Raw genomic sequence first — 12,686 nt, 5'->3', positions numbered from 1 at the left:
ATTTGATATTTGGGATGTACCCATATTAAATTTTTTTAACATCTATGAATACACATTGTCCAGGAAGTCTTAAACACTGCAAATTAGCTTGTGCGTATAAGGATGGTTAACCCCCAAAGAGAGCAAGCGCACGAATATTTGTACACGTCACATTTGCACCAGCCACTGCACCAAATATTTCCTTTCTTCGTGTAACAAACGAGGGGCAACTCAGTACCAGCTTGCAGAGGAACAGCTGGCGCGTATTGAAACATGCCGGTACCCAGTGTCGTGCATATAGACAAGTATAGCATCACGGTGCGGTCACATCAATCACGCCTCAATGGAGCAAGAACGGCAGCCGCCCGACTCGGAATAACCATGCACACATTTGGACTAAGCAAGACCTACGTGAACTCTAACATTGGATATCTTTTAATCCCAACTTGGCGACTATCACATGTTCTCACGACGTTCTTAACACGAAAAGAAAATTAGAAAATGGAAGGAAAAGAGGATTAGTTTGCCATCAAGGGAAGACCGAATGCCATTCCAAGTTGCCCACCACCGAACCTTTTGTGGAGAAACGCAAGCCCACCCTTCCCCTTTATTTACCTCCTCTCTCTTTCTCTGCTCTTTCTTCTCTATTCGTTCTCTCTCTCTCTCTCCAACCCTAAACGATGGTCCCAGGAGAGGGGGGAAAAAGAAGAGGAGAAGAGATGATACGCATCCCCTTTTCCCCTTTCCATATCCTTCTCCTCGTCTCCCCACCCTAATCATTAATTAACTCTGTATAATTTCGTTCGTTTCTTTTGATTGTTTACTGCTTTGTGTGTCCTCGCTCTCGTTCTTTATATTGTTTAATGTTATTATAAAACACCGACCCCCCACCGTTATCATCTCTTGTGTCTTCTCCTGCCCTCACTTGCTGGCTGGGTGGGGGGTGGGCGCGAATCTCAAAGCGCACGGAGAGGGGGAGGGGGAGAACCGGTCGGCCGTGGATTCGTTGCTTGGTAATGGCATCTTGTCGCCCTTTCTCGATGGGAATAAGTAATAGTGTTGGGATGGATTGAAGGGGGTGGGAATTATTGTTTTCTTTCGGTTTCTTCTGGTTTTGATGGGCGGACGTCGTTGCAGGGGTTGGCTTTGTGGCGGTAATGTGAGGGAGAGGAGCTGAGATCGGCCTCCATGGATCCGCCCTTCTCCGGTGTGTTCTTTTTCCCCCTTTCCTCCGTTTTTTTGGTTTCGATGGTTTGGTTTTGGCTGTTGATGCGTTGGGAGTTCTTGATCTGTGATGTTGGATTGGGTTGTAGGGTAAAAAAACTAACTTGGGCTGCGGGGTCGGTAAAGATTGGATTTTTAAGGGTTTCTGTGGGTTTTCTTGAATTTCTTGCCGTTTATTCGTTGGGTTCTGGGTAACGCTTGGAGGATTGCGTATTTTTTTTGTGTAATTGGGAGTTTTTTTTTTAATCTTGTGTGCAGATGGGGAATGAACGAATCTGATTCTTGTTTCCATTATTTCTTTCTGCTAAGATTCCTTTTCTTCATGCATTGGATTGATCTTTTCTTCCATTTATTTCCTCCACTGGAATGCGATTTTTGTAGTTTATTTTCCATTAGGTTTGTGGATATATTTAAAGAAATTACGACTTTTCTCTTTAATTGCGAATCTAACCTAAGTCTTTCTAATAATTGGATAAAAAAAGTATATGAAATTGCTTCCATCGGAGTTAGCGAAGTCAACTGTCTTGCCTGGTCACAGATGTATGCTTCGTTTTATATGTTTTGTTTTTAATTTATGAGATTAGATAAATTCTTTGATTTTTATGTAAGATTAGATAAATTCAATCCCTCGCTTTGTCTTTCAAGTGAAATGTGCTTTCCTTTATATCATCTTTGCTTTGAACAAGGAAAGATCAATAGTAGAGAGTGACTGTTAATGTTGCCTTAGAAGGTTTTAACTCCTGGCTTTGTATTTCGTGCACAGATAGTATTTGTCATCCATGTGCGTAACTGCACGTCAAGCATTCAAGCATGCCTGAGAATTAAAAGTTGTTTAGTTTACTTTCTTACATGAAGTACTGTACACCACTACACCATCTAATTTTTTTGTGCCCCAGGTTTACTTTTGAAATGCTCTACATTCTTTAAACCTTTAGAATTATACTGCTCAACAGATAGATCCATGCTATCTTTGATCTCGTCCTTTATCAGATTTTTATTTTTCATTGTTTGAAAAAACCTTCATGCTGACTCATTGAATTCTTCTATTAGATGTCCTTTGACTTCATTTTAATGACATGTAAAGTCTTCAAAATATATTTCTTACTTATTTCATTTGCCATTAAGTCTTCCAATTTGACATGTTTTCTTACTCAGGATTTGTACTTGACCCATCTAAGTGTCGTAAGCTGAGCATCGAGGAAAAGAGAGAACTCATTCGTGAATTGTCAAAATGGCCAGAGAGTGCCCCTGAAAAGCTACAGGCATGGAGCCGCCGGGACCTTTTGGAGATCTTATGTGCAGAGCTTGGAAAGGAGAGGAAGTACACAGGCTTAACAAAGCAGAAGATGATAGAATATCTTTTTAGAGTTGTGTCTGAGAAGAAATCCGCGAAGCATGGAGAAGACATGGACTCAACTTCGGAACCACCAAAATCTATCTCTCAGACTCCATCCAAAAGACAGAGAAAGAATGATCATCCATCACGTCTACCTGTTGCAACAAACAGTCTCCCAGCAAGTGATGGAAATGAAGCTCTAAATAACATCCGATACTGCCAGAATTTAGCATGCAGGGCTACTCTTACCCTAGAGGATGTGTTCTGCAAACGGTGCTCCTGCTGTATATGTCACAAGTATGATGATAATAAGGACCCTAGCCTTTGGCTGTTTTGTACTTCAGAAGCTCCTTATCAAGGTAATTCTTGCAGCTTGTCATGTCACCTCGAGTGTGCGCTCAAGCATGAAAGAGCTGGCATTCTGAAAAGTGGACTCTGTACAAGATTGGATGGCAGCTACTATTGCATATACTGTGGAAAAGTTAATGACTTACTGGGGTAATATCATATGCCTTTACTTCCTTAGATTAGTTTCATTGAGCTGTCTTATTAAGTGCTCATTGCAAGTTTTCAGCATCTAGGAGTTTCACTTTCACTCTTGCAGACCTTTGTTACTTCGAACTCAAAAGAATTCGAGCTGTCCTCTGAACTAGTTGAGAGTTTGCAGTGTTGGAGGAAAAAGATGATGGTTTGGGTAGTTTGATGGGTTTAGCCTGCTAATTACTACTTATGGCTTGCCTTGGCAAATTGTTATCTTTGTTTCTAAGTATGATTTAACTGTGAATTATATGGATCAGTGAAAAATGTAGATAAGTGCTAGTGGCATGCGTATTTTGTACTTTTTTTTAAGTAACAAGCAGTCTTATTTCCAGGAACTTGTTCTAGTGTGGCCTCAAAAGGAAAGGATGGTCATCCATGTTGTTTCTCAACAAGCTGGAGGATATATCAATGATAATTTTATTGATGACATGATCCCAACTCTTATTTGAATCATACCACTCAATGCATTCTCATAAACTCCATGCTTTGCTTATGGTCCACTATCATGTATCCCATGTATCCAAACAGCATATGATATGACCATATGATGTCATATGAATGACCATATTGCATATGCCCACATCAATTGACTTGTGGACTTTCCTGATTGCAGTGATACATTGAGGTTTTGTATACCCACAATGCATCATGATTGTCATGTTGGGTCCTGTCCTCTTGTTAATTCGTCTTATCTTGTAAGACAAACTGAAGGAGGCTATTCTTGAGCTTCCAAGTACAGTGGTGAGTGACCAGAGTTCAACTTCAAGATGTCCATAATTGTATCATGAGTCTGTAACATTGCCCAGCTTTAGCAAATCTGTTGTCACTGATATCATCATCATCACCAGACTGCCTGCTGATTGTCAATGTACAAGTATTGGTCTCCTCATCATTTAAGGTCGAGTTAGTTGTCTGCAACATTTGGAAAATGTGCAGACAGATCTAGTTAGGTGCATATAAATCATGCGGTATGGAAAGTGGCAAATGTAGCTGCATTTCGACATATTGTAATAGGCTAAGCCAACATCTGAAGCTTGCTGTTTCAGTTGACATAGTTTTACATTGTGACCACAAGATATTGTGGGCAGATGTTGTGCAAGAGCAGGAAAGTTAGAAATGTATTGGCCAATGTGACAGTTTGAAATGATACTTGCATTTTTTGCTGCATGCATGTCCGCCATATGTCATGCTTATTAGGAAAAATGGGTGAGGGTGGTCTGGTGAAGTAAATGATCTGGGAAGGTCTTGTTTATTTAATAAGCTGAGCTATTATATGTTACACATTGAAAATATGAATTGAAGATGGTCTTCAAAGATGTTTGTGTTTTACTTATAAATCTAATAAGATGAGATACATATTAAGCATTTGTTTTACAAGATGAAGATGGCATGCAAAGAGGCTTGTGATTTACTCCCGATGATAGGACAGGACATTTGAGGGTAGAGTAGTTTGAAGGTATGGATAAGCATGGCAAGATGAGTTGCATGCTGAAGTTGTATATGGTGTTTTTTTTTCTAATTTTCTTTCTCCTTTCTTTGGTAAAAGGAGAAAATGATAAGATGGTGAAAGAAAGGAAGCTCAAGGTGCAGGGTATTGCAGATGAGTACGCGGTGATTGGGTAAATGATAAACTAATAATCTAATATTGACTTCAGGAAATGTGGAGGGAATGTACAGTTTCAGCTTAGATAAGGTTTAAAACAGATTAAAGTTGCTTTTTACTCAGGATTGACTTGTGAGATGTTTGATGCATTATGAGTGATAAGGTGATAATTTTATTTCTATATAATGGAGGGAATGTATGGTTTCAACTTAATTAAGGTTAAAAAATAGATTAAAGTTGCTTTTGACTTGATGGACTTGAGATATTTGATGCATAATAAATGATAAGGGGATAATTTTATTTCTATATAATTAAATTTTATTTCTATATAATTAAATTTTATTTCTATATAATAAAATTTTATTTTGTTATCCATGTGTTGACCTTTTAGTATTTAGGTTCATTTAGAGTTTTATCTTCTCCAGACTATTAAATAGTGAAACAAGGTTCTATTTTCTCATTTAACTTGTTTGCAGATTATTCATTGAAAAAATTGGGCATTTTTCCCAATTGAATGTTGTGGGGTATTTTAATGTTGCTGTGATTTTGTAAGGAGGCTTGTGGTTGTCGAAGATTTGTTTCTTTAATTTACTTGTTCTTAACAATAATTCATCTCAAACTAATGAATAGCCCCTTTTCCTCTAATTCTCTTTGTAAGAAATGCTCAAAGTTCATGGCTTTCTGGTATTTTCATTATTATCCATTAGATTTTATGTTACAAATGATCATTTTAAACAAACATTGTCTCTGAGCACATGTACATCGATTTATCAACTAGTTGCATGCTACACAGCGGCTAGGTTAGACACCAAGTCCTTCTTTTAGCATTGTCCAGAAGCATACCATGATCAACTATTTATATCCCATCCTTTTCTTGGTCAGACTTATGCGTCCATCATCCACTGTCTTTCATAGCTTGAAGAAACCTGTACTTGCATCTTCAATTATTTCTTTGTTAGATCTTCCTCACTTTTTTTTAATCACTCCAGACCAATCTGAGTCACTTTTGTTATCAGAGTACCTCAAATTTTCTTTCTATAAGCCAGTTACATTCACACGGTTTTCTACTATGTTGCTATCAAGCAATACAAAGTCATGCTTTCTTTAACTAACCTTGATATTTCTTTTTGTGTCTATTACTTTGGTAAATCATCATCATCTTCTTCATGTTCAAGCTTTTTCCCATCATATTTGGGGTTGTTATTTGGGTAATGGTGGACAAAAATGAAGTTTGTCCATCTAATGACTGTAACCAACCATAATAAAGTGTTCAAGATGATTTTCCATGATAGGGCGCTGTAAGTAATGCTCCTTTGTGGTCCTGATATTTGACTCAAGGCTTTGACATAATTGAGCAGTCCAAAGTAACACATGAAGCATAGATTTAGGACAAAAGAAACTCTTTGTTCTTCTTCTTACTTTCTGAGTGAACCCCATGTGTGTGTGCATGTGTGTTTGTGTGTGTGTGTGTGTGAGAGAGAGAGAGACGCATCAGACAGCCCATATTGTTCTTTGTGATGTTGACGTTGGACACCAGAAATGAAGCAACAATTTCCCGTATGAGTCTTTATATTTCACTAAAAGAGAGGCTTAATTGTATGAGAAACTTAAAACATAAAAGTTGTATCTCAAATATAAATAATCTTTTTGTTTTTTGTATTTTTGAGAAAGTTGTTTTGTTCTTATAACTGTGACCAAGGTTTAAGTTTGCATATACTGATTGTCATATATACGATAGCTGCCAAGCTACGAATGTAGAAATTGGAACAAGGTTCCCAGTCTCAATATTGGATGGTGTATCGGTAGGAGACTAGTATGTGAACGGTACCGGTACCATACCTAATCATACCCGTACACCAAAAAATATAAATTTTTAATTTTCTAAGATTTTTAAGCTTCTTTTATTTATTTTTTTGTGGAAAATAGGGTTTTGTGAGATCATTTTTGATGTTTAAATAAATATGCATTAATTTTTTTATGTTACATGCCTAGAGAATAGTGTGACTATATAATACATATTATGCTAACTAAGCATGATACAAAATTTTGGCGTGATTTTTCTATATTTTTAATTTCTGCCTGTTTGTAGGATGTGACCCAAAAATAAAGAGAAATGGAAGAGAGAAATACTTGGATTGGAGGAATAACTCACTTTCCACTCTCTTCTCTCTCCTCATATTCTCCTCTCTCTTCTCTTACCTTGAAATAGAGGGAGAAAAGGTTGTCGGATCCTTTTCTGTCCCATTTCGAGCAAATGTATCAAGACGATGAACTATCCCTGTTCGTGGTCGATTCCATCATGATACCGACCAAACTGGGTGTTTTCATTTGATATTGCATTCCTTGATTTGATTTAAACATGTTGGTTTTGTAATTGCTTATCCTTTGATATGATGTGGTGTTTCTTGTCAATCTAGTCCTTTCTTTTCCCAAGACTATGCTTTCCTATGACTGAAACATTATTTTTTTTCCCAATATAACTCATTGAAGCATAGATGGATGTTCACTATCATGCTTCTAGTGAATTGGTTTCTATTGAATCTACATACGTATCTATTAGTGGTTACATGCGTATACCTCAGTTTAAGATGTAAAGAGATTTATAAAAATTAATATTTTGGGGTTAATATGTATCTATTAGTTGTAAGATGTAAAGAGATTTATAAAATTTAATTTTTTGGGGTTAATATGTATCTATTAGTGGTTACATGCGTATACCTCAGTTTAAGATGTAAAGAGATTTATAAAATTTAATATTTGGGGGGTAAAAATTTGTTTTTTAAAAAGCTCATGGTTCTGTGGCATCCTTTTACAAGAAAAGGCAAATTAGTTCAAAATCCATAGATTTTGTAGAAACATCTGACCATGTTGAAAAACTTATTTGTCATTATGGCAACGAGGATGACTACAGAAAGATACAAAATATGATTATGAGTGAAGTTTGTTACTACCATGCAAGACAGGTCTTTTGTTATATATAACTACTTGTGTTCAAACAAGTAATTGTCTTTTCTTAAATTTAGAAATATGGTTCTAATTGGGTTCAGTATGCATTGCATGGTAACATGGTTTAGAAATAATTCCTGTTTTATTATCTTATTTTATCCTAGTTAGGTTAGTTTACATATAAACTTAGGTTTCCCATATATGTGGGACTAAGCTTGATGGTTATGCTTTTGGATTTATAAAATTTGAAAACTTGACATGGTTATAGAATATCTCACAATATGAGAGGTGCCTTTGCAAGGGCTATTGCTTGGTGCAATGGTAAAGACTTGGGTTGACAAGTGCGATGGCATGGGTCTGAGTCTTGGAGCAGCCACTATAAAAAAAAAAAAAAGAAAATTTAGGTTAGGTCTATCCCCAGTCGCCGCACCTAGGACCCCGGATTGCTGGGAATATAACTAAACAATGGCCTTTTATTTTTTTACAAAAGTTGCCTCTCCTTTTGTGACATCCCACTCTATAAATGTGCCTGGATTTTTTCATCAAAGGACATTTTTGGGGCTGTAACAATTATAGATTATGGTTGATTCTTAGGCCCCATTTGGTGGACCTTTTGAAGGGCCAAAAATTACTTTCTGGCTCTTCAAAAACACTTTTAGATGAAATAGAGGTGTTTGGTAAAAATTTTGAAAAGCTGTTTTAGCTTTTTTAGAAAGCTAAAAACAGTTTTTTAGGAGAAGCTCCATTTTGGAGCTTTTCCGAAAAACACTTTTAGGTCCGGTCGGAAAGCTATTGTTTTACCAAAATATCCATGACAAAATATGACAATTACTCAAAATGTCTTTTTATAATTCTGAAAATCTGCTAGAAAATTTGTTACAGAGATAAATGGTCATTCGAAGGGTGAAAAATTAATTTACACTAATAATTATAATATTTTATACCTCTATTATTGTATTATACTATAAATATAATATTATATTACATTATATCATAATACATTACTATATAATACTAAATAATTTAATATTATGTTATATTATGAAAAATTAATTTACGCTAATAATTATAATATTTTATACCTTTATTATTTTATTATACTCTAAATATGATATTATATTACATTATATCATAATACATTAATATATTATATTAAATAATTTAATATTATGTTATATTATAAAAATTTAATTTACGCTAATAATTATAATATTTTATACCTTTATTATTGTATTATACTATAAATATAATATTATATTACATATATCATAATACATTACTATATTATATTAAATAATTTAATATTATGTTATATTAAGAAAAATTAATTTACGCTAATAATTATAATATTTTATACCTTTATTATTGTATTATACTCTAAATATAATATTATATTACATTATATCATAATACATTAATATGTTATGTTAAATAATATAATATTATATTAAATTATTATGCTATAGTATACAATATTATATTACTATATTATAATAATATTATATTACATTACAGTAATAGTATACTATATCATATATTTATGTATTAATATATATTATATTTTATTATGCTATGTTGTATAATACTATGTAATGTTCTTTATGGTCATTTTGTCATATCAAAAGTACTTTCTCAGTTTATTTATCAAACATATGTTAAAGTATCACAGCACTTTAGAAATGTAGTTATCAAACAGTAAACAACTTTTTACAAGAGCTCTACTTCTAAAAGCTCTACTGCCAACAGCTCCTCCAAACAGGACCTTAGTCTAATATCTCTAGGATATTTTTGATGCCTCTTTACTAGTTGGATATGTCGATTACATTTGGGTTCAAGTAGACCTTACATGTTGATATTCTTCTGAAGTTGAATTCTTAGCTTTGGCTTGCTATCTATTGGACATTATAGTTGCACAGTAATATACATACATGACTTGCTCATTTAGGAAATTACTAATCTCTATATTGTCCACATCGTTCTTTGCTGCTCTTCATTTATATTTGTTGATATTGAGACTTACTATGTAGCACAAAAAAGGGCTGCAAAATGCTGTCAAATTAAAAATTTCTCCCTCTTCTGCAGATGCTGGAAAAAGCAACTCATGATTGCAAAGGATGCTCGACGAGTAGATGTACTATGCTATCGGATTTCTCTTAGTCATAAACTTCTCAGCTTAACAGCCAAATATCAAAGCTTGCATGAGATTGTGGACACAGCAATGAAGAAACTGGAGGCCGAGGTTGGGTCCATCACCGATCTACCAAACATGGCACGTGGGATTGTCAACAGACTGTGTGTTGGTGCTGAAGTTCAGAGGCTGTGTGCACATGCTGTTGAGTTACTAGACTCTTTGCTTTCTAGTGCCCCTTCAGTTGAACCTCAAATAGAAGGCAAGCTTTTCTATAAATTTTCCTTAGCTTAAGGATTCGTGAATAATGGCTGTTTTTTTTCTCATTTTCATTGAACATTTGTTTTTTTCTTGTATGTGCAATTTCAGAAGAAAAGTTGATATCATCTAGCTTTATCAAGTTCGAGGCCATGTCTACAACTTCTCTTACTGTTGTCTTAGATTTAGAAGATAATACGGCATTATCTCAACAGATAACCAGTTTCACTGTGTGGCATCGAAAGGCTGAAACTGCAGCCTATCCCACAGAACCATCTTGTACTTTATGTAAGCCAAACAAAAGGTTCCAGGTCACAGAACTCACTCCAGCTACAAAATACATGTTCAAGGTGATTGCCTTTAGCAATGTGAGGGAATTTGGCAAGTGGGAAGTTGGAATCATTACTGAAAGCATCTCAAAGAATGCTTCGAAGAACTTGGTATTGGATGCAGCTTCCATTAAACCGCATTGTGGAAGTCCAAAGACAAACAGCAGTGGCCTTTCTAATCATACTTCGGAAGGAGATGAATCTAATAATAATACTGTGTATGCTGATCTGAGCAAGTCACCTGAAAGTTGTTACGGTTATAGTGAGAAGCCAGAGATTCTTGACTTGGAAAAAATATCTGAACACACTTGCAAGGATACAAGCCATTCGCCGAATGCATTCATGGGCAACGTAAGTGGAACAGGAGGTACTGAGCCGGAGGAAACACCAGGACTCTCTGGTTCTGCCTTGGATGAGGAACCCAATTCAACTATTCAGAGTGAGTCTCATAGAGGTTCCACAAATTCAATGGAGCACAACCAGACATTGGATGTCCCAAAATCAGAGAACGAATCTAATGCACCGATTGGAAATGAGATGGTGATTGTTCCATATGGGCGCTCTGATTCCACCCTGCCTGTGATTCCCTGCCGGTTGGAAACTGGTAAAGAAGGTTCTGGAAGGATCAGCAAAGTAAAGCCAGGGGGCACTATACTTGAGAATGGTACGTCAAAGGCAGATAGGGAACCAGGGAGCTCATCAAAGAAAAGAAATGCAGGGAAGTGCGAGGAGATGTGTATCAAAGATGGGTCACTGGAAGGATCATACGAGTATTGTGTTAAGGTGGTTAGATGGCTGGAGTGTGAGGGGCACATTGAGACCAACTTTAGGATTAAGTTTCTGACTTGGTTCAGTTTGCGTGCAACGCCACAGGAGAGAAGAATTGTGACTGTTTATGTTGATACTCTGATTGATGATCCTGCAAGCCTTGCAGGACAGCTGGTGGACACCTTTTCGGAAACAGTCTGCAGCAAGAGACTTCCACAAGTGCCAACTGGGTTCTGCATGAAGCTCTGGCATTGAGACTCAGAGAGCTATTCTTTCTCTGGGTAATATATGAGCCCAATTCTTTGGATGCAAATTGTTGCATCGATTCTTCATTAAACATTTCATTCGGTAGTTTCAGGTTGATTCATACATTAGCTCATTATCACTAAAGCTTTCCATCTTTATAACTGTAGCTTTCATTCGTAGAACTATTTTCTATTTCTTTTTCTGTGCTTAGGGAGTTGTAATGCTCTGCTCTTTATCTTTACAAGAATACTAGGGACTCTTTCTTCTGTATCAAAACCTATTCATCTGGTTAAACTTATATTCTCTTTGCTAAAAGCAGGTCTGGTATATGGATCGGTGATTATACACTGAGCTATCATGAAAGTGAATGAGTATTTTTTGGAAATTAGAGATAATGGATTTTTTTTTTTTTTGTAATTTTGGATATTGGCCTTTTTCCATTTTTGCTTGGATTGACTGGATAGGAACCAGATAAGATCCCTATGCATGATAATAACTGTAATTGCTGCATGTGAACTTTTTATTGTTTAAAATACAGTAATTGCTGCATGTGAACTTTTTATTGATTAAAATATGGACAGTAGTGTTATATGCTAAAATTATATTGAGAAATGAAAAAAAATGATTTTAAAAACTTGTAATTTAGAATCAGTTTTCAAACATTCTGGTAAACTCAACTTAATGCATAATCTAGAGATTTGTAAACTAAATTGGTGTGCCTAATTTTATCATGGTGAATCAGCACAACCAAGGTGTATTATAGAATGTTACTGTTGATAGTTGCAAATAGATGTGCCTTCTCTTTGGTCATAAAAATCATAATCTATTATTTCCTTCCCCGTAAATCTAGACTGTTGTGTATGTATCTAAAACTGCAAACTGGCATTGCATGGTTACTATGGTAATATTATGTGGTCATATGGGACCCTTGGATGGTATGTTACTTTTCAGCTGGACACTACATGCTATGCAATGTTAGTTTGGTACATTATAGAATTATAATAATTTTGTACCATACAGTATGAAATGATATAATGGAGTATGGTTTTGTATGGCTGTTGATTTTCGTGTAGTTATATTGCAATACCGTATCGTTATAATCCAACGAGATTGATATTACTTAACGGATAGAGTTATAATGTAGACCAGTATCGCTATAATACGTAGTGCATGGAGCATAGCATGATATTAGTATAGTCGTGTGACAAAGTCCAGTATGACGTTATAGCGTGATATAATGTCATTGTATGTTTAAGTCCGGTTTGACATAATATAGGGGGATATAGTGTAGCATAAAAGTATGTTACGGTTAATCAGAGCCTTTGTATT

The 12,686-nt window shown here is 35.5% G+C and overlaps 1 protein-coding gene across 1 annotated transcript; it reads left to right on the top strand.

The window, feature by feature from the left end:
- The first annotated feature begins 544 nt into the window (after positions 1-544).
- Positions 545-11,702, top strand: LOC103717111 (VIN3-like protein 2). The gene is given in 6 exon segments (XM_026808443.2): positions 545-992; positions 1,117-1,186; positions 2,359-3,037; positions 9,711-10,018; positions 10,126-11,339; positions 11,341-11,702. Coding segments are annotated over 5 exon segments (2,232 nt in total). The 5' UTR covers positions 545-992; positions 1,117-1,167; the 3' UTR covers positions 11,353-11,702.
- Positions 11,703-12,686: the final 984 nt, after the last annotated feature.

The sequence above is a fragment of the Phoenix dactylifera genome, unplaced genomic scaffold, assembly GCF_009389715.1.
Source record: "Phoenix dactylifera cultivar Barhee BC4 unplaced genomic scaffold, palm_55x_up_171113_PBpolish2nd_filt_p 000241F, whole genome shotgun sequence".
NCBI classification, from domain to species: Eukaryota; Viridiplantae; Streptophyta; class Magnoliopsida; order Arecales; family Arecaceae; genus Phoenix; species Phoenix dactylifera.
This window is presented reverse-complemented; position numbering and strand designations above follow the sequence as displayed.